Below are 23,701 nucleotides of genomic sequence, written 5' to 3'. Positions count from 1 at the left end.
TTCTAGGATATAAATCATTTTAAAGAAGATCAGTCAGGTATAAGAAGTTCTGCAGATTCCGAATCAACAATCAACTCATGGTTTGATATGAGTTGCAAAGGAAAGATCTGTGATTTCTTTGAAAACTTGCAGGAAGAAGACAATATTACCTTAGAAGGCAGCCCATTTCATATTTTAGCAATTTTTTACAAAGTACTCTTACCCTGAGTTAAAGTCTCCCTTCCTATTATGTTTCCTCTCTAAAATAAGTTTCATCATCTGGCAGAGAGGTGGGTGAGTGTTACAAACCCCTTTGTAAAACTGATAAAAATGTAAACTTTCTCTTCAGAAAAAAATGCTGTAATGTAATCGTTCTTTGTTGGAAAGCTTTGTGTAAAATAGATACCTGGGTCCTTTATACCATATGGAAAGAATCAGAATAACTGGGGTTAGGCCAAGGCATCTGTATTTCAATAAGTTCTCCAGGTGATTGTGATGTATATCAGTAGAGCTATATAAATATATACAGCTGTGCAGATATATATTTATATCTAATTTTTTACAAGTAACATTGGTATTTGTTAAGTCTTCTGAATCTTCTCTTCCCCAGACTGAAAGTCCCAGATGCTTTAACATCTTTGTCGCCCTCTGGTTAGAATATCATTAAAACATGATAGTACTCAAGTATTATCTGACCCTGTATCCTATTTTTCTCAATGCAAACTAAAATCGTACTTACCGTTCAGCTTACAGTATTGTTCTACAGAAAGAAAACAAAACTGTAAACTTGGAACATTAAGGAAAGGCATTAGAGAAAATCTAGGACTTAAAGGATTTAAAGGATGTTTAGACACGAGATAGAAAGGAAGAGATAAGTTAAAAATGTTTTGAACAAAAACTCGGCAAGCTTGACTCAGGGAGGTCTAGAAATTGAGCAGTAATGGTTGGTTAAAACACACACACACACACACACACACACACACACAAGAATTAGATTGCTATGTTTCTTGAATGCCAAGCACACTTTATCTTGTAGGTAGTAAGTAGCCATTGAAGATTTTTGAGAAGGGATAGGATATGAAGAAGTGATTATTTCAGAAGTTAATCTGATCATGCAAGGAGACCAGATCTAAGACTGTTGGAATAATTCAGTTGGAAGATATTGTCATTGGAAATAAAAATAAATGATAGATGTTTCATAGGATAAAATCAGGATTTGATGATTGGTTTTATTTTTTTTTTTTAAGTCTTATTTATTTAAGTAATCTCCAAGCCCAGTGTGGGGCTCCAACTCATGACCCCAAGACCAAGCAAGAGTCACGTGCTCATCTGACTGAGCCAGCCAGGCACTCCTGGTGATTGGTTTAAATAGAAGAGAGGGAGCCATTATATTCACTGTTGGGAGGAGAGGAAAATAGTAAAACCACTAACAGATAAGGGTTTAAAAACGGTGGATCATTTCTAAAGTTAGGGGGTGAAAAAAAGCTTGATGTTAGCTTATCTAACAAACAATAGTAATAGGACACTTTTCCCAAACTCCTTATGGAGATGATATTTGAAACTTCAAGAGAAAGTTTCAATAGTAAGTTTTGTAATTGAGGAACTGGGAGCCAAATGCTGAACCTTATGGAGGATTCCTTTGTGGGAAGAGAAAAGGCAGCGGGGGATAAGTAGTCAGAGACAAGGGAGAGGCCAGGTTGGTGTACTGGCAGACGAGCTGTGGGAAGAACAGATTTTCAAGGTGGGAGTCGTGGTCTAGGCATTTAACTTGTAATTCACAGCACACACCTTTAAGAAATAGAGAAAACCAGAAGTCCTTGGTGGCAGCACGTACTTCATCTGTGGCTTCAGTGGACATCTGCTGAGCTCCTGCACCTCACCATTCACTGCCCTTGACATGTTCAAACATACTCTCTCCTTTAGTCCTCAGATAATTTTGCAGTAGTAATTGCAATCTGTATTTTTCAGTTGAGGAAATTGAATCAGAGTAATCTAAAGCATATTGGCTAAAGCCACAGGCCAATAAACTGGGTTTATTGTTGGATCACTGAAAAATTGTACCTGATCAGTGTTCTGTTTGGTATTACGATAAATTAGCAATCTTCAGTAGTGATTTAGATTGTGTTTACTCCCTATACAAAAGGTTGTTCAAAAAGAAAGAAGAAATGGATTTAAAATTGTCGAATGAAACTAATGCAAGTGGCAATGGAAGACATTCTGCCCTGTCCTCCCAAAAGTAATGTCATAAGATTGTTATCAGCACAGTATATAAAACCTCACTGTGATTTAATTTACTCATTTGTGAAAATAGGGATAATATCTATCTTCCAGGGCTGCTATAAGAATTAAATAAAGTGATGCTGATAATAAGAAGAATAACTGCTAACTTAATACTTACAGCATGCTATTACATGCCTGGCACTGCTCGTAAGCACTATATGCACTTGTATAATTCTTAATAGGCCTATGAGGTAGGTAATAGACTTATCTCCATTTTACAGATGAGGATTACATTACAGATGAGATCAAATAACTTGCCCAGGGTCGCACAGCTGCCAAATGACAGAGCCAAGATTCAGTCTCACTGCAGACTTGCCTCTAACCTCTACACCATTCTGCTTCCTTTAATAGAAACGATGAACATGAAGCTCCTAACCTAGTATGGTCCATAAAAACTCCTGTCCGTAAATATTAGTTTCCCTTTTGTGATACCAGTTCAGAATGTATTTATTAACATTATTACTACTGAAGAAATGAAAAAATGGATATTTTAGTTTTTTAATTGCTTTACTTGAATTTTAAAATTTCTTTCCTAGCTCAATGTCAATTGCTGCAAGCTTAGTAAGTGAAGATACAAAGACCAAGTTTTTGAACAAAATGGGCCAGTTGACAACATCAGGTGCCATGTTGGCCAATGTGTTTCAGAGAAAGAAGTAAAAGCAGGAAGGAAGCCCCCAGTAAACACTAAGATGGACTCAAGCAGACTGGTTCCTTGTACTTGAAGTACTTGCCTTTTTTATCCTTATTTTATGTTCTTGCATTATAATTTTATCCTAACCTCCAAAGATATTTGCACTGCTTTTGATTATTGCTGTATATCTGTTAATTTTGGAGTTATAACTGTGGTGATAGAAAATTGAGTTTATAGTCTGTACCTAGTCCCTCTTCTATGTTCTTGTCTTTCAGAATAATTTTTTTTATATATATACTTATAGTGAAGAGGTTTTTTTTTTTTTTTTAATTTTTGGATGGGATATTAGCAAATATCTGTATTATACACTAAGCTATTACGATGGTACTTAAAATAATGTAAATTTGAAGTCATTGTTATAAAGTAATAAAAGTGGAGATTACTTAAGTATTTAAATTATGAAAGAATAATGCAGACTTTTTATTGTTTCTTAACTGACTAGAAAGAGCCACCAGCATTACTCTGTGCCTTTTGGACTTCAGTTTGTGTGTCTGTAGGAATTGTGTGCATTCCATTCACACAGTATTTTATAATGCTGTGATGAATTTGAGTTACAAATCCTACAGTAAGTAGATTATAATGAAACTTTCCACATTTCAGAGCTCTCATGAATATTCTTTAAGTGCTATTCAAACCTCCCCAGCACTTTCATGCATATAATGGACTTACCTGAAGAAAGACAGCACATAAACACAGGGAGTGGTAACCAAGGTGAATTTTGCAAACTGATGTATAGTAGATTTAAATACTCAAAAATAAATGTAAATTAAAAGAGCTGATAATTGTGAAATTCCTTCCCAAATTTAAATACACAGGAAAATATGGTTTGAATTTGAAATTTAACACTTATTTATGTAAAATATTTTATTTAAGATATTTTTTAATGATTTTAATTTCAGAGATTATCTTTTCATTCTGTGTGTTACAGAGAAGTACCGAAAAGTTAAGGACATTTGGGGGCTGCTTTTTTCCCTCTAAACTAAAAATGACATTAGCTAAATTATTATTGGTTAGCTAACACCTTGTCCCTTAAAGTCGGTGACTATTCTTGTGTTTGATATATATTACATAGAGTCTTCAGTCAGTGTACAGTTCCACTGGAATTTGACAGTTGTCTATAAAGTAATGCACCTTGAAGTAGAAAAGAGTGGTACTGGACATAGGAGTGGATGATTGGTTTGAGGGTTAATGTGAGGCCTTTTTGAAAAATGAATATTTTGATAAAGAGAATTCTTGTCTGAGCACAGTTGGTACATAGGTGATTCTCTTGTTTGTTGGATAAACTGGTTTAATACACTTGGAACATAGTTGGGTTACATTCACTTCCTGGGAAAGCTAGCTTACCACACAGTCAGGCTTATAAGATAAGTTGCCATAAACAAAGCCATTTAAAAAAGTTCATTCTGAAATTATTTCTTTTACCTATAGTGACATAATTGTTAAAACTAACTAGTCTTTCAGAAACTGTTGGATTCTAGGCATTCCTGAGAAATTGAAAGTGGCTACCTTTCATGTCAAAAATGTTGATCTATTATAAATAAAATGTTTTTGCATACTTGTTTTTGTTTTGTTTCTGGCTATGTGTATTTATTTTCATTTTGAAACACTATAGGGGCGCCTGGGTGGCTCAGTCGTTAAGCGTCTGCCTTCGGCTCAGGTCGTGATCCCAGGGTCCTGGGATCGAGCCCCACATCGGGCTCCCTGCTCGGTGGGAGGCCTGCTTCTCCCTCTCCCACTCCCCCTGCTTGTGTTCCCTCTCTCGCTGTGTCTCTCTCTGTCAAATAAATAAATAAAATCTCCAAAAAAAAAACCAAAACACTATATATTCTCTATCCAAGCAAAAGGAAATGAGAAAGAATATATTCATTAAAATGTACTATGTTATTTAAGGCATATAATTTATATAAATTACCTATTTAGTTTACTTTTACTAAAAAAAGATTGTTGCTATAAAATGAATATATTTCAGAGACAGTTTAAAGAAACTGTTATGGCTCTCATTTGCTTTGAAATACAGTAAAAGAAGAATATTTGTTACCAGATGAATGAATATAAATATTTTTATTGTGATAATTTTTATCAATTTGTGAATCCATTTATCTAAATGCTAGTGATTTTTTTAAAAGGCAACAGCTAGTAAGATACGCAGTATATTTCAAGGGAGTCTCCCTTAGTATGCTGTTAATATCTTAATGTCAATAAGACTTCATGTTTATTTTCACAATGATTTTTAAGGCAAACTATAGATTCTTTAAAGACAAGACAGACTAATCACACTAATCACTGAAACTGAGTGTGTTCTTCCAAAACAGGCCATAAAACTCCCATATTCACTCTTTTTAAACAAAAATAAAAACAGTACAGGTTTAAGTATTCGACTTAACAAAAAACTAAGTTTGCAGAGTAATGAAAAGCTAATTTGAAATTATGCCTGTGTTTCTAAAGTAAGCCAGAAATTAAAATTTTTCAGAAACCCATAAATGCCATAGCTAGCAATTTTGCTGAATTACTCCAAGAACGATGCTTGAATGGTAGCAGTATCTAACTTTATATGTGGGTGTCCTTGACTTCATTTGTTTGCACCAGTCACCCCTTTTGAAAGATTACTTTGCTAAACATCAAACGGATTTACAACCTGAATGAAATTGTAAGTAATTTTAATGGAGTCTCAATTCAAGTTGCTATCAGATTCCTTTTTTGGGGCGCCTGGGTGGCTCAGTCGGTTAAGTGTCTGCCTTCGGCTAAGGTCATGGTCCCAGGGTCCTGGGATCGGTTTTCACAGAAAAAAAACACCGGTTCAAATAAATAGTCTCTGATAAAGTTTGGGGAGATGAAATGACTATGTATTGAATTGTCTTGTCATGACCCCAATTTTTAAGATAACCTATTTTAGACCATTATTTGAACTTTAAGGACAGAACTTTCCCTAGACGCCACCTTATTGATCTTTGAACTGTGAGAGCTAACTACAATGAACATTTTGTGCTAGTTACCAATTCCTTAACTATTTTTGTATAAAGAATGTATGTTTGAAAAGTCCTGTAATTAGCAATTCTAATTCCCAAAATTCTCCAGATTGGCTAGGTAACAAAATTCCTACTTTGTCTTGGATGTTAACTCTTTTATAAGCAAACTATGAAATAAATTTAGCTTTTCATATGAGTAGATATGTGTTTGAAAGTTCTAATGTAACTTTACAGTGTGCTTGTTTTCATTACTATTTTATTTCAGTACCTTTAAAAAATAATAGATTAAAGGTATTTGCTAGTAATAAAAAATAATGTATCTGGCAGATTTCTGCATGTTGGCAAAATAATTGTATTTTAGGCTATTTTCACACTACAAATGGATGTTCTGCATGCATTTCATCTGTGGAATTTGCACTCCAATCACAATCTCTGAGTGGCACATTGGTCTTTCATATTTTCCCTTCAGAACAAACTGTAGGAAACTTTGCTTTGATTGCCTTCTTTATAGTTTACTTTGCATGTTTAAGAAAAATCTTAAAATAAAAAATTCCTATTCACTGTAAGACCACACCATTCATAAAGTACATGACAGTTATTGTGAACTTAACACAATATAAAAAGGTTTATTATGTTTTTTTGATAGTATATAAATAATGCCTTCAGTTCAGTGTGGTGACAGATATAAATTATTGCTTTCCTTAAGAGTCTTCAGTAATAGCTGGAAAATTCTGTCCAAAACATCTATATAGAAAAGTATATTACTATTTTAATATCCTTTTATTACATTAAAGACTAATCCATTAGATTTATTTCAGTTAGAACATTGGGTGAATAGATTTCTTGAGGGACTTTAATGTAGTAAAATTTGTTTTCTATAAACTGGCATTTTGTGTTATATGTAATAGATACTAAATTTTTTGTCAGTGATGTTATTTAGGGTTATCATTTGTTGATAGTCTACTTTTAAAATTTTTTAGGGGTGTCTGGGTGGCTCAGATGGTTAAGCATCTGCCTTCGGCTCAGGTCATGATCTCCAGGTTCTGGGATCGAGCCCCATGTCCGACTCCCGGCTCAGGGGGGAGTCTGCTTCTCCCTCTCCCTCTGCCTCTCCCCCCTGCTCGTGCTCTCCCTTTGTCTCTCTCTCTCTCTCTCAAATGAATAAATAAAATCTTAAAATAAATAAAATAAAATGAAAACTTTTAAAACTATTCTTACTGGAAAAATAACCCCTTTTTTAATTGTTAGCATTTCCAACCTTAGATATTTTTAGGACATGCATTTTCGATGAAACTGAAAGTGTTATAAGTGTCTTATGTAACATGTACATTGCTAAGTAAATCTAATGATTTCTCATTGACTTTACAGTTTTATAGATACTTTATCTTCATTTCTGATAATTACTTGACAATTCTTTAAATTTTTAGCTTCCTCTGTTCATAAATCTCCCTGTCGTGTATTAAGTATTGAACCTAAGATGGATGCTTGTCATAATGTAAATCATTTCCTAATTCCTTTTTTATATGAATTTTATAAATACAGTTCCCTTTCTAGCAAATTCCTTTTTGTCTTACAACCATCAAAAAGCATGGAAATAATAACATGCTCTCTATTCCTTACAGGATTTTATGAAAATTATGCAATAGTAAACCTGAAAGTGCTGTAGCACTTAGTATTATGAAAGTTCAAAGAGAATTAAGATAAGCCCCTGAATAACTAAAGCATGGGTAACTGTGGATAACCTCCTTCCCCATACTTTTGTTTTCTAGTAAGTGTGTAAGTTACCATGACATGCATCATTTACCTAAAACTGCAGTAGAAGGCAGAAACCACTTTTGATTGTTACTTTTGCCTTAGTGAAGACTGGTAAGGTAATTTTACTTTTTGTTTACCAAAACTTGAAATTCAGGTTTTTTTTCAAAAGCCTAATAAGTAAATTAGTCCAATAAGTTAATTTTCATTACATAATTAATTTAGAGTTTGTAAAATATTTTATTTACCCTTTGCAACTTCACTCGTGTCTTTTAGTATATATTTGATTTTTATAGTAATTTACAGCTTTCTTTGATATTTAGTTTGAACCTCCTCATAACGAAACTTTTCATACTAATGGAAGAAGAACAAGAACTGCCATTTCTTGAAAATAATTGGTTCCTAGTGTTATCTAAGAGAAGGAAACAAAGGTTAACCATTGACCAATGATTTTAAAAGTTAGAATTCTGGTTTCTTGCAGACACTACAAAAGTATTCAGATCTTAGGAGGTAAATGCTACATACCAAATTTGGAGACCATTTTGTTTTATTTGTCATACTACTGAAACAGTGTTGTGGTGTAATCATCCTCAAGAAAATCATGGAGAGGCGACAGATTAGAGATGGATAAATGTCCTGATTTTCAAAAATGAGAAGCCAATAGATATGACAAAATGTGGATTACCATTCTAAATCTGTATAAAGCCTCTTGGTTGGCCTTTTCTGACTACTCAATCCAAATTAACTCCTCTAATTCCCTAAGATCTCCCTGGTTCTTCTTTTTCATAATTACTCTTCTCAATACTCATTTTCTTGTTTTTTATTGTCTATCTCTTTCACTAGACTCAGCTCCATGAGAGAGAATGTTGTCTATCCTTTTCAACCAATGTGTCTCCGGTATTTGAAGAATGCCTGGTGTATGATAAGTACTCAACATTAATTGAATGAATTAATGAATTGCAAGCTTGATACCAATTCCATGCAAGTTTGCCAATTACATTGAAAGGATGAGTCCCCCAAAACAGGATGAATTTACTGAGACTATATGCCAAACTAACCTAAAGTCCTTTTCATAGAGCTATTGTATGTTGTTGATCAGGAGAATTGTGTAGTCTTGTGCATCTTGACCTCAGCAAGGTATTTGACTTTGTTTCTCATAATGTCCTTATTTATATCCAAGGTAGAATATATGGAATAAATAAAAATGCAAAAAAGAGTTGTGTCATGTGTATATGGGCTAAAAAGCTCTACAGTGTTTACATCCGTATCTGGTTCTCTGGGCCACAACTCTTACCCACAAACCTCACCAAGTCTTCCAAGTGATCTGTAAGTGTGGAGAAGCCATCCCTTTCTGAAGATTGTAAAGTCATTCACCATTCAACCTACATTTATGGAGGACCTATTTTGTGCTAAGCATGAATGAGACTGACAGAACAGAGCTTACAGCCAGTCAGGGAAACAAACAAGTTGAGAAAATAGGGCTGAGGAAGATGTACTTTAGTTAGGGGGATTATCTTTATGGTTTGCTTTGGAAGACATCTCTGAGGTAACATTTTACCTGAAAACCAGGAAGAATAGGCTTTAACCATGTGAAAACAAAAGAGAAAAAAGAGCAGTATGTGCATAGGCAATGAGATGAGAAATAGTGCTGTGTTCAAGGAACTGGGGAAAAAATGACCAGTATGGTTGAGACACTATCAAAAGATGAAATTGGAGATGGGTGTAGCCAGATCATATAGGGCTTTGTACACTATGATTAGAAGTTAGAAAGGGAAGCCTTTGAATAGTTAGAATAGTTATAGTAGAATGGCTTAATCCAATTTATATTGGATATACTTGTGCTTTGTAAGAATGTTTTTGAAAAGGAGATGAGTAGAGGCTGAAGGCAGAAGCTAATGAATGCAGTAGTCTAAGCAAGAGATAATGGCAGCCTGGACAAAAATAGAGGGAAAGGATCAGATCTGCAACATAGTTGGAAGTAGAATTCGCATGACAGATTGGGTGTGAAGAGTGAGGGAAAGGGATAAACCAAAGATGTCGCTGAGATTTCTGACTGCAATAACTGGACAATAGTGAGAAAGTAAAGAACAAGTTTGGGGGGGTGGGTAATCTACATTTTTGTTTTAGATGTGTTAAATTCAAGATGTCTGAGAGCTACCTATAGAAATGTTAAGAAGTTAGTTATCTGGATCTCAGGCTAGATTATGGAGTCATCAGTATTTGGATAAAGCCATGGGACTAAATGAGATGGCCTGGGGATAGAGGAACCATGGAGAAGAGGATCCAAATCTGAACCCTGGGACACTCCCCATACTTCAAAATCCAACAGAGCAAGAACAACTACTAAAAGGATCAGGAGGAGTGTACAGTGAGATAGGAGGGAAACCAAGAGAGTGGTTTCATGGAAGCAAAGAGAAGAGCCTTCTAAGGAGGGTCAGTTGCTACTCATAGGTCAAGATGAGGATAAATCTGAAACCCATTGGAAGATTAAAGTCATTGATGACCTCAATAGTAGTTTCAGTGGATTGATGGAAATGCAAACCTGATTGGAATGGGTGAAAGAGAGACAGTGACTAGAGATGACAGCCCTTTCAAGACATTTTGCCATGAAGGAGAGCAGAAGTACTGGGAGCTAGAAAATAACAGGAGGTCACAGGAGGATTTTGTTTATTTTGTTTTGTAATAGGAGAAATTAGATCATGTTCATAAGCTAATGAGAATAAGCCAGTAAAATGAAAGAAGGTGATGATGCAGCAGTGGTAACAAGCAAAAATTGTGCAAGTGAACTTGAGAAGGCAAGAGGGGTTGAGATTCAAAGCACAAATGAAGGGACTGGCCTCTGTTATAATAGGGGAGAAGGCGGAGAATAGATGCATATGGAGGTGATTCAGTAGATTTAGTGGTGGGAAGATTAGGGGGTTTCCATTTAATTCCTTCTATTTTCTCAGTGAAGTATGAAACACAGAAATTAACTTGGCTGGCATATGGGAAGTGTTAAAGGTTTGAGGAGAAAGAAGGTAGAAATGGTTGTCTTTGAGAATGGCAGAATGAATTACTGAGGGAATTGCAGGATTGCTAAGCAGTTTTGAAAGCCGATTTGAGAATAGTAATTGTGAATTTAAAGAGAGCTAGTTCACTATATGTTAACTAACTGGAATTTGAATAAAAACTTTAAAAAAACAAAGAGAGCTAGTTAACACAAGTGAATTTTTTCTCCAGCCAGGAGCAATTCAGGAGCAGGTGTAAAGTATCAGAGAAGTATAAACAGGGCTGGGTTTTTCTAGATGCTTAAGAGGAGGAAAAAGGACAAGGACTTTAAAGCTACTTGTGAAGGAATGATTATAGTGATGGACCATAGAATCCAAACCAGAGAAGGGGAGAAAGGAAATACTGGAGTGAAGGGGGAAATAAATAATCTGAGGGATGGGTCCCAATAAAATTTTTAAAAAATGTGTTTTAGTGAAAATATTCAAGTAGGTGAACTGCAAAGATACTTCCTTTGGTAGTAAAAATGAAAAGCAAATAAGATACCTTTCCTACCTCCAGGCTATAAGGTACAGAAGTTTGTGAGAACAAAAATGAAAAGCCTCCACTTAGAAGCTTAACAGGGCATCTTATCTTAGGGATAGGTATCTTAGGGGTAGCCAGGATTCAATTACAGTTGACCCTTGAACAACATGGGTTTGAACTGCACAAGTCCACTTATACATGGATTTTTTTTTTACAGTCTAGTACTGTAAATGTATATTTTCTTCCTTATGATTTTCTTAATAATACTGTCTTTTCTCTAGCTTACTATATTATAAGACTATGGCATATTATACATATACAAAATAAGTGTTAGTCAACTATGTTATTCGTAAGGCTTTCAGTCAATAGTAGGCTGTTAGTAGTTAAGTTTTGGGGAAGTCAAAAGTTATATGCAGATTTTTGACTGTGTTATGGTCTGTTCATGAGACATAATGGTCTGCAGTTTTCTTGTAATGTTTGTGTCTGGTTTTAGTATTAGGGTAATGCTGGCCTCAGTTTCTATCTTCTGAAAGACTGCAGAAAATTTATCTTCCTTAAGTTTTTTTTTTTTTTTTTAAAGATTTTATTTATTTATTTGACAGAGAGAGACATAGCGAGAGAGGGAACACAAGCAGGGGGAGTGGGAGAGGGAGAAGCAGGCTTCCCGCCGAGCAGGGAGCCCGATGAGGGGCTCGATCCCAGGACCCTGGGATCATGACCCGAGCCGAAGGCAGACGCTTAACGACTGAGCCACCCAGGCGCCCCTCTTCCTTAAGTTTTGATAAGAATTCATCAGTGAACACACTGGACCTAGTGCTTTCTGTTTCAAAAAATTCTTAATATTTTGATTCAATAAATATAGGCCTATTCTGATTCTGAGTTTTGGCAGATTGTATCAAGAAATTTGTTAGTTTCTTTTCTTCCTTTCTTTTTTTTTTTTTAAGTAATCTCTACACCCAACATGGGACTTGAACTCACCACCCCAAGATCAAGAGTCACATGCTCTACCAACTGAGCCAGTCAGGCACCCTGGAATTGGTCCATTTCATTTATCAAATTTGTGTGCATAGAGTTGTTCACAGTATTCCTTTATTATTATCCTTTTAATGTCCATGAGATCTGTAGTGATGTCCACATCCTCTTTCATTTCTGATAGTAGTAATTTGTGTCTTCTGTCTGTTTTTCTTAGTTAGCCTGGCTAGTGGCTTATTGGTTTTATTGATCTTTTCAAAGAACCAGCTTTTGGTTATGTTTATTTTTCTGTTGATTTCCTGTTTTTAATTTCATTAGTTTTTTTGTTTGTTTTTGTTTTTTGGTTCTCTTATTGTTTCTTTTCTTCTTTTTACTTTGGATTTAATTTGTTCTTTTTCTAGTTTCTTAAGGTAGAAGCTTAGGTGACTGATTTTAGATCTTCCTTTTCTGATATATGTATTCAATGCTGTAAATTTCCCACTAAGTACTGTTTTTGCTGCCTCCCACAAATTTTTATAAGCTGTATTTTCATTTTCATTTAGTTTAAAATATTTTGTACTTTCTCTTGAGATTTCTTCTTTGACCCATGCATTATGTAGAAGTTTTTTTAATCTTCACATATTTTGGGATATTCCATTTATCTTTCTGTTATTGATTTCTAGTTTAATTCCATTATGATCTAAGAGCAGACATTTTCTGATTTCCGTTCTTTTGAATTTGTTAAGATGTGTTTTATGGCCCAGAATGTGGTCTATCTTGGTGAATGTTCCATGTGAGCTTGTGAAGATTGTGTTTTCTGCTGTCACTGGATGAAGTAGTTTACAGATGTCAATTATATCGAGTTGATAGATGATGTTATTGAGTTCAGCTATGTCCTTACTGATTTTATGTCCATTTTTTTAAAGATTTTATTTATTTATTTGACAGAGAGACAGTGAGAGAGGAAACTCAAGCAGGGGGAGTGGGAGAGGGAGAAGCAGGCCTCCCGTGGAGCAGGGAGCCCGATGCGGGGCTCGATCCCAGGGCCCTGAGATCATGACCTGAGCCGAAGGCAGACGCTTAACGACTGAGCCACCCAGGTGCCCCTTCTTTTTGTGGTTTTAAATAAGAATTTTATGATTCCATTTTCTTTCCTTTCTTAGCATATCAATTTTACTTTTTTTTTTTTACCAGAGTTTCAAATATATATTTACAGCTAATCCAAGTCCACTCTCACAAACACTAGAATGCTTCAAAGGTAGTGTAATTACCTTATAATAACAAAATAATCCTAATTCCTTTCATTCCTTGTATTATTACTGTCATTCATTTCACTTATATATAAGCATATATATAATATATACACAAGCATACATAAACACATTGTTGATATTATTTTTTTTAAAAAACTGTTAAAGAGTAAGAAAAGTAAAAGTTTTTATTTTACCTTCACTTATTCTTTCTTCAATGCTTTTCCTTTCTTTATATAAATCTGAGTTTCTGACCAATATTATTTTCCTTCTCTCCATTAACATTTCTTGTAACGCAAGTCTACTGGCAACAAATACATTCAATTTTTGTTCACCTAAGAAAGTCTTTGTTTCTCCTTCACTTTTGAAGGGTAATTTCACAGGTTACAGAGTTCTAAGTTAGTGAATTATTTCTCTCAACGCTTTTCATCTCTGCACTCTGCTCTTACTTGCATGATTTCTGAGGAGAAGTTGGAAGTAGTTCTTATCTCTGTAGGTAAGACATTTTTTCCCTCTGTCTTTCAGGATTTTTTTCTTTATGTTTGATTTTCTATAGTTTGAAAATAATATGTGTATTTTTTCTGGCATTTATCCTGATTGGTATTCTCTGGGCTTCTTAGATCTGTGGTTTGGTGTCTCATATTAATTTGGGGAAATCCTCAATCATTATTGTTTCAAAGATTTCTTCTGTTTTCTTTCTCCCTTTCTTCTTCTGGTATGCCCGTTATGCCTATGTTACACGTTTTGTAGTTGTCCCACAGTTTTGGATATTGTGTTCTGGATTATTGTTCTGTTTTTGTTTTTGTTTTTTTTCCCCAGTGTTTTCTGTTTGCTTTTCATTTCTGGAAGTTTCTATTGAGATATCGTCAAGTTCAGAGATTCTTTCTTCAGCCATATCCAATCTATTAATAAGCCCATTAAAGGCATTCTTCCTTTCTGTAGTGTGTTTCATCTCTACTGTTCCTTTTCGGTTCTTTCTTGGGATTTTCATCTCTCTGCTTACATCACCCGTCTGTTCTTGCATGCTGTCTACTTTATCCATTAGAGTCCTTAGCATATCCATCATACGAATTCCCAGTCTGGTAATTCCAATATCCCTGCCATGCCTGGTTCTGCTGCTTGTTCTGTCTCTTCAAATTATATCTTTTTGCCATTCGGTATGACTTGCAATTTTTTCTTGATAGCCAGATATTATGTGCTGGGTAAAGGAACTATTGTAAATAGGACTTTACTAATGTGGCAGTAAGGTGTGCGGGAGGTGGCAAATATTCCATAGTCCTCCGGTTAAGGCCTCCGTCTTTAGTGAGCCTGTGCCTCTGGGCTGTGAACTTAACAAGCGTTTCTCAGTTTTTCTCTCCCCGCTTAGGTAGGACAGGCAGGTGAGAGTGGGCTAGAATTTGATAATTTCCTTCACCAGGTTAGTTAGGCTCTGATCATACCCATCAGGTTAGGCTCTGGTTAACTAGTTTCCCCCGAGGGCAGGCCTTATTAAGAAAAACAGAGTACTCTTGTCCATTTCAAAATGGTTTCTTTTCCTCTCCGTCTGCAGAAAGCACAGGAGACTTTTTGTCTGATATTTACTGTGAGAACCTGGTTGAGCTCCTGGAGGTAAAACTTACAAAAGTAAGGGGAGCCCTCTACAGCTGGGTCCCCGTAGAGTTGTTTTTTGTTTTTTTTTTTTAAGGTTTTATTTATTTATTTGACAGAGAGAGACAGAGACAGAGAGGGACAGAGCACAAGCAGGGGGAGTGGGAGAGGGAGAAGCAGGCTTCCCACGGAGCAGAGAGCCCGAAGTGGGGCTTGATCCCAAGACCTTAGGGGATCATGACCTGAGGCCAAAGGCAGACGACTGAGCCACCCAGGCACCACCCCCCCACCAGAGTTTTTAACTAAGACCTGCCCACTGTGCCTCCAGCAATTCATTAATTACAGTTCTGGTTTTCCTACCCCAGCACTGATTCCCAAGGAGATTTCAGCTCATGAGTGTCTGACCTGGTACCTTGTGATTCTCTGTATTTGCCTGTCAGTCTCTACTTTGGGGGGGCAGCAGTGTGCCCTGTGACCTCACTTCTCTTATGGATTTGGGAAGATTTGTTGATTTTTCTGTGTGTTTGACTTTTCACTTGTTGTTAGGACAGAGTGGCAACTTACAAACTCCCTGTGTGCAGAACCGGAAACGGGAAGCAGCACACATTTTTTTTTTAATGCAAAACACAGAAAAGAGGGTAAAAGTCATATGAGGCTGAAAGAGAAAAGAAAGAATGGGTAGAAATATTATTTGCAAAGCAAAATGGCCAAGAATTCTCTCAAACTGACAAGAACCATCAAGAAAGTCAATGAACCACAAACCAGGATAGATTCGAAGTAAACTAAGCCTACATATGTTATAGTAAACCTGCTGAAAAACAAATACAAAGAGAAAATCTGAAAAGCAGCAATATAAGACTCATAGTTTACTTACCAACAGTAAAAAAAGAATGATATCTTTAAAACGCTGAAAAAGGGGCGCCTGGGTGGCTCAGTCGTCTGCCTTCAGCTCAGGTCATGGTCCCAGGGTCCTGGGATCGAGACCCACATTGGGCTCCCTGCTCAGCGGGAAGCCTGCTTCTCCCTCTCCCACTCCCCCTGCTTGTGTTCCCTCTCTCGCTGTGTCTCTCTCTGTCAAATAAATAAATAAAATCTTAAAAAAAAAAGTGCGGAAAGAAGGGGCACCTGGCTGGCCCAGTTGGTGGAGCATGCGACTCTTGATCTCTGGGTCGTGATCACAGTAGTAAAGCCTACTTAAAATAAAAATTAAATAAATAAATAAAATACTGAAAGAAAATAACTGCTACCCTAGAATTCTATACTCAACAAAAATACCTTTTACAATAAAGGTGAATTAAAATATTTTTAGACAACTCTTGCCCCCCGCCAAAAAACACAATTTGTTATCAGCAGACCCACACTGAATGAAAAACTGTAAGAAATTATTCAAGCAAAAGGAAAATGATCCTACATGGGTACCAATAAAATTAAAAAGTTAAGAGGGAAGGACATATTACTATTACCAACACAAAGGGGCACCTGGCTGGCTCAGCCAGTAGAACATGTGACTCTTTATCTCAGGGTGGTGGGTTCAAGCCCCATGTTGGGCGTGGAGCCTACTTTAAAAAAACATAAACTTTAAAAAGCCAACACAAGAAGAAACAAAATCTCAGTAGTTCTAGATCTATTAAAGAAATTGAACTTGTAATTTCAAACTATGCCACAAAGAAACCCCAATGCTCATATGGCTTCATCAGTGAGTTCTACCAAATATTTAAGAAAAAAATAATGGCATTCTTACACACCCTTTCAAAGTTCTTCCATATATTTCACAGTCTTGCCCAGCAACATACTGACACCAAAAATTGACCCAATTGAAAAAAAGAATAATGACAGGCCAATCTCTTAGATATAAAAACTCTTAAACTAAATATTAGCAATCTGATTCCATCAACATGTGAAATAACCCAAATATCCTTCACCAGTAGAATGACAAATAAAGAGTGATATATTCCATACTATGGAAATTATACAGTAATGAGCTGGATGTCTCACAAATAATATTGAACAAAACCCATACACAAGGTAATACTACAGTGCAGACTCCATTTATATAAAGTCCAAAAGCAGACAAAGTGAATCACTGGTGTTCTAATTAAATCTATCAAGTAGGATGAGGGGTTAATGATTAAAGGGGCTTTGGGGGTTCTGTTCTACTTCATGATTTGGGTGCTGGTTCCATGTACATCTTCATTTTATGACAATTAGCCATGCTGTACACTTGATGTATGTTCTACTTCAATAAAATTGTTGTTGAAAAGAAACCGTTCCGTCTCAATGTAGATTGGCAGCATTAGTTGTCTATTGTGGCCAGTCTGAACCTGACCAGTCTGAAAGCAGAAGTGCCATCAGCATATAGGATAATACTTGTTCTTGTGTTTGTATGTAAGGGACATACAGCTACTTTGTCCCTCGTAGTATTAAAATAGGGTTAAGAAGAAGGGAAGTAGAGGAAATGTAAATTCGCTCTGTTTCCACTTGAAACCATTTTATCTGTAACAAAATATCCAAAAAGTAGTGATAATTATTAGTTTTACAGGTCAGTTCAGAAATTCATTTATTTTGAATATCAAATCTGTAGAACTAAAAAAAAAAAAAAAAAAAAAAAGTCTACCAAAGCAAGCAAAATAGGTTTCCATGTATACAGTTCAAAATTTCCATAAATTTTCATGTGCTGTTTGGGTATCATTACGGGATAGTATTGTGCCTTAATTTATCTCTGAATCAACACTGATTTATCAATGCCTTACTTTTGTTTAAAAAGTATCTTATGGGCAAGATGAGAAGAAGAGCAGAACATAACAGGGTAGGTGATAAAAACATTTGTATTTATTAGTAAGTTTTCCCTGAAAGATTTGTAAAGTCCTACATTTACTTAATAAATTTTAAAATAAATAATAAACTTGCTTTTTTAATGTATTCTCTTTAGCTCCTTACCACAGTAATAGTGACTATTTTGATATCACCATGTCAAAAAATAAGGATTTCATTAACAAGATGGTGCCTCTGTTTTCTGCTGCCTAAATAAGATTAAAATGTCACATTAAAATTAAAATATTGCATTAAAATGAAATATAAAACTTAAAGGCCATCCACTAGAAACAAAAATGATAGCTACATTTTTATGTTACCTTTTTGATTCTGAAAACTAAAGAGTTCATGCAGAAGTGGGAAGTAGTGGGGATTTCCAGGGTAAGATGCACACTATCCATATAGAAGAATTTTCATATAAACCTATGATTCCTGTATTTGCATAATGTACTTTATTTTTCCTTAGTACAAGTAAGTACAATTCATTGTCAGCTGATTACTTTTTAAAATCAGAAACATTTAACTTTACTATATATTAAAATATCTTTTGCTTAAAATGTATTTTTACATTCATTACATATAACCAAAATTTAATTGTACATGTGCTGGTAAATGGGTGGGGTTTCTTAAATCATAAATAACATTTAAACTAGTTTCTGTAAATGATGAACAACCTAACTGTAACGTGTGCAATCCTTCACTTAAGAGAGAAAAACAGTATTTGAAATAACTTCCCTGTTCCTGATAATAATAATGCTGTTTTTCTGGGAAAGATGACATCCTCAAGCCCATTTTAGTAGATTTTGTTACCAAATGGTATTCTACATTAATATTTATAAAATATTTGAATTATGTGAATGATAGTTCTGTAAATATAGAAATAGAGCCTTCAAAAAGTAATTTAGTCTTTTTTAAATTAAGGTCTTTTTTTGCTAGTAGATTTAACGTGTTAACATGGGCATTCTACTGTTCAAAGTGCTTCCAAAACCAGCACACTCACCTCTGGGGCTTTCCAAGCAGAAGTTTAAGTCCTTTAATCTTTTTTGAGAAAAGAAGGGGGTAATGTTGGAAATGTGCCAGGAGCAAGCCTTGGTATTTCTCATGAAGTGCCACAGTGAAAGTACCCTCTCCACAAGTCAGTTCCTTGTAGCAAAATCCTAATCTCATCTGGCTTTCACACCATTGCTTTTTCTAGAAAGCCTGTCTCCACATTCCAGACAACAGTAGTCCAGATAACTAAAGTTGTTCATTTCTTCTTTCCCTTCATCAACTCACCTGATATTAAAAATCTGATGCTTAGTGAGGTGGGATAACACTCCAGAGCCAGATAGCCAGGGATTGAATCCCAGTTCTGCCACTATTGGCAAGTGACCCTAAGGCAAGTTATTAACCACTCTGTGCCTCAGTTTCCTCATCTGTAAAATGGGACTAATAATATTCCTTGCAAGGCTGTGGCAAGGATTAAGTGAACTTGCATGCTTAAGTATGCTATTATTGTTTGCTATTATTGTCTTTCTAGAAACGTCCTTTGCATATATAATAAAATCATGTTTATGATTGTTTACAAACATGGGACATTACTCTGTAACTTGCTTCTTTTACTTAATAACAATAGACATCTTTCCGAAACCACTTAATTGTCTTAAGCAACTGCATTATATTCTATACTACAAGGGACTAGAATTTTTTCTACCATTTCTCCATGAACACTCACATTTTTCTCTTTTTGTGGTTTTACAAAAATGCTAAGGTAAATAAGCATCCTTGTATGTCTCTCTTTATATCTTGATATATTAGAGTCCAAGACATGGAATTGCTTTTTCAAAGGATATTTGCACTTTTAATTTTTTTTAAGTCAGCACTACCAGAGAACTTTCCAAAAGCACGGAAATAGCTGGGCAGGCTGCACAGTAGGGAGTTACAATGCAAAACCAGTAGTCTGACTACAGAAGCACAAAGCTGGGAGGGGGAAATGGAAGTGTGCTGCTCTAAGGCCCTTACACTATACATGAAGTGGCAAAATTGTATCCAAAGGTGGACTGTGATAAGTTACAGATGCATATTGTAAACCCAAAGCTAAAGAAATAAAACAAGGAGGTATATAAAATAAGCTAACAGTGGAGACAAAATGGAATCCTAAAAAATAGTCCAAAAGAAGATGAAAACATCCGAACAAAGATGGAACAAACAGAAAACAAATAGCAAGATAGTAGACTCGAATGTCACCATCTCTATAATCACATTAAATGTGAATGGTCTGAAAAACTCCAATGAAAAGATAGAGACTGTCAAAGTAGATAACATGAAAGAGCAAGACCCAATTATATGCTGTCACTTTAAATAGATTTAAATTGAAAGGGATGGTCCGGGGCCCAGGGACATGGCAGAGCTGGAGGGTCTGCACTCCTGAGGCTCTGGCCACGACTTTCTTTACCTGGCGCCTTTTCTCCCCTGGGCTTTGCCTACCTGACGCACCCCCAAAACCCACTGAGGACGCGGCAGCTGCTTCGCCTTTCTTAACCTTCCAATAGCCGTCTCCATCCTCGTCCTCACCCTACTGGCCCTTCTGTGGCCCCAGGATGTCTCCTCCCCTTCCTAGATCTGGCTCCTTCAGAGGAGTTTGCCTTGAACATTTGAACCCACCAATCAGCATCACACACCCTCAGGCCAAGGCAACCGAGTGGGTCCCAGGGGGTCGGAGGTGGGCCTGCAGAGGCCTGGTTGGGGTCCAGTGTTCACCCTCTGGCCACTTGGCCGAGACCATGGTAGGGAGGGAGGGTGGTATATTGGGGCCCTCCAGGCTGGCCTGCCTCGCACCGCTTCTCCCCTGGAATCCTTGGTAGTCTGTCAGTGGGAGATCCTTGTCACCATCCCCTTGCCTTCTCCAGCCCTGCAGAGCCCTACAAGTCTCAAGCATCTCCATCCATGGTGGCCAGGCTGGTGTGCAGATGGGCAATGACTACTGGGAACTCCATTGCCTGGAACAGGCATCCAACCTGTTGGGCAGATGCCAAGTGACAAGACCCTTGGGGGAGGAGATGACTCTTTCACTGAGACAGGTGTTGGCAAGATGTGCCCAGGGCAGTGTTGGTAGACCTGAAACCCACCATCATTTGTGAAGTTTGTACCAGCACCTGCCACCAGCTCTTCCACCCTGAGCAGCTCATCCCAGGCAAGGAAGATGCTGCCAGTAACTATGGCCCTACGCACTACACCGTTGGCAAGGAGATCATTGACCTCTCCTTGGACCAAATTCACAGACCAGGGCACAGATTTTTAGGGCTTCCTGGTTGTCACAGCTTTGGTAGGAGTACTGGTTCTAGGTTCAATTCCCTGCTGATGGAAACTCTCTGTCAATTATGATGAGAAGTCCAAGCTGGAGTTCTCCATTTACCCAGCCCCTGGGGTTCCACAGCTGTAGTTGAGCCCTACAACTCCATCCTCACTACCCACACCACCCTGGAGCACTCTGATTGTGCCTTCCTGGTAGACAACGAGCCCATCCATGACATCTATCGTAGAAACCTCGATACTGAATGCCCAACCTACACTAACCTCAATAGGTTGATAAGTCAAATTGTGTCCTCCATCACTGCTTCCCTCAGATTTGATGGAGTCCTGAATGTTGATTTGACAGAATTCCAGACCAAGCCTTTATGCCCACATTTACTTCTCTCCGGCCACATATGCCCCTGTTATCTCTGCTGAGAAAGCCTACCATGAACAGCTACTGTAGCTGAAACCACCGACCATGCTCTGAGCCAACCAACCGGATGGTGAAATGTGCCCCCTGCTGTGGTAAATACAGGGTTTGTGGCCTGTTGTGCCATGGCGACAGGATTCCCAATGTTGCCATTGCCACCATCAAGACCAAGTGTAGCATCCCACTGGCTTCAAAGCTGGCATTAATTACCAGCCTCCCACTGTGGTAGCTGGTGGAGATCTGGCTAAAGTACACCACAGCCATTGCTCAGGCCTGGGCTTGGCTGGACCACAAGGTTGATCTGATGTATGGCAAGCATGCTTTTGTTCACTTGGTTGTAGACGAGGGCATGGCGGAAGAAATTTTTCTGAGGCCCGTGATGACATAGCTGTCCTTGAGAAGGATTATGAGGAGGTTGGAGTGGATAGTACTCAGGGAGAGGATGAGGATGAAAAGTTCTACCTGTCTGCTGCAATTTTCCGCTCTGTTGTCTTGGGACTGTCCTATTTCCATTGTTCTGTGAAGCTGTCCATTGTGGCCCTAACTTGTCAACAAAAGTGATTTTTTTTATTATTATCAAGAGGATATTAAATCATTTATTGTTTACACATAATGAATGATATACAAGCTTTAGTCCCATCTATAATTTTATCTGATACTTATTCATATTTCAATATGAATTCAATTCATATTTAGATATATGTTCATAATTCAATTTAGATATATTGCATAGCATGTGCCAACAATCATATTGATAACCAAATAAACTCCATGACTTTGCTTGGGTGACCCTTTTAATGGTAAACTACAGGTCACAACACATTAACTGTCAGTTCAACTACACCAAAGTCTGGAAACAATGGCTTCTGTGCCCAAACAGGTTGCAAGTAAATTTCTAATGGAACCTGACATCTCCCTGAAGGAATTCTAACTTCACACTGTTGGGGTAGTTTACCAAGTTCAAGTTGACTTCAAGTTGACTAACTTTACACAAGCACATTTTTTAAAAAAAGACATTTATTCAGCGTCATGATTAGACTATTACATTTAGCAATCAACAGCATGGGTGCAAAAAACAAAACAAAAAAATACACAACATTAAAGCCCTTTGTTGGAATGCTTTATACTTTCCACAGGACAGAAACTAAAATAACCTGTTATACAATTACAAATACAGTCCTCAAGTGTTTTGCCCCCACACATGACTATTGTCTAAAACATGTCTTCTTCGTAGCAGCTCGGCCCTGCCACCACTGTTCTTGGCTGAATTCACAAATGTGTTATAAGTAGCTTCCGTGTCCCTTGTCTGGCTCTCTGCCGCTCAGCTTCGCTCCCTGGCAGGAATGAAAATCCTCTGCCGCTGCCCTAGCTACCACTGCTGCTGGAACCACCATACCCACCTTGGTTTTGTGGTTTGGCAAAGTATTGGCCTCCACCACCATAGGGGCCAGAGCTTCTGCCTCCGCAATTTCCTCCTTTCAAGGGCCCAGAATTTGAAGATGGATTGTTGTCATTGCCAAAATCATTATAGCTTCCGCCACTCCCAAAATGGCTTCCAACGTCACCAAATCCATTATAGCCATTCCCGCTGCCACCATATCGGCCACCACCTCAACTGCCCCCAAAGCCACCTCGCCCACTGAAGTTCCCTCCATGACCAAAGTTGTCATTTCCACAAAACCACCTCCACGGCCACCACCAAAGTTTCCAGAACGACTTCCACCTCTTTGGCTGGATGAAGCACTCGCATCTCTGGCTTAGACAGGGCTTTCTTTACTTCCCACTTGTGGCCTTTCATAGTGTGGGATTTTTGAATGACAGCCTTGTCTACAGAGTCATGGTCACCAAATATTACAAAGCCTCTCTTCTTGCCACTGCCTCAGTCAGTCATGATTTCAATCACTTCAGTTTTCCCATACTGTTCGAAATAATCTTAGATGATGTTCTTCAGTGCCTACTTTAACGCCACCAACAAAAATCTTTTTTACAGTTAAGGGGCACCAGGTCTTTAAGAATCTTCTCTTGAACTCATCAAACTCAACACCAAAAGAACAAAGAATCCAATCAAGAAATGGGCAGAAGACATGAACAGACATTTTTCCAAAGAAGACATCCAAACGGCCAACAGACACATGAAAAAGTGTTCAATATCGCTCGGCATCAGGGAAATCCAAATCAAAACCTCAATGAGATACCACCTCACACCAGTCAGAATGGCTAA

General features: G+C 37.2%; 1 protein-coding gene across 8 annotated transcripts in view; it reads left to right on the top strand.

The window, feature by feature from the left end:
* RELCH (RAB11 binding and LisH domain, coiled-coil and HEAT repeat containing) overlaps positions 1–11,369 on the top strand; it is a 112,853-nt gene extending 101,484 nt beyond the window's left edge. For 5 of the 8 annotated variants that reach the window (XM_032422535.1, XM_032422534.1, XM_032422538.1 and 2 more), the window contains one exon: positions 2,796–4,506. In XM_032422535.1, coding sequence (XP_032278426.1) covers positions 2,796–2,916 — 121 coding nt within the window. In that variant the 3' untranslated portion in view covers positions 2,917–4,506. Of the gene's footprint in view, positions 1–2,795; positions 4,507–8,511 lie in introns of those variants that run through there. The other 3 variants (XM_032422537.1, XM_032422536.1, XM_032422533.1) reach the window with 2 other exon arrangements.
* Positions 11,370–23,701: the final 12,332 nt, after the last annotated feature.

The sequence above is a fragment of the Phoca vitulina genome, unplaced genomic scaffold (assembly GCF_004348235.1).
Source record: "Phoca vitulina isolate PV1807 unplaced genomic scaffold, GSC_HSeal_1.0 scaffold27, whole genome shotgun sequence".
Classification (NCBI taxonomy): Eukaryota; Metazoa; Chordata; class Mammalia; order Carnivora; family Phocidae; genus Phoca; species Phoca vitulina.
This window is presented reverse-complemented; position numbering and strand designations above follow the sequence as displayed.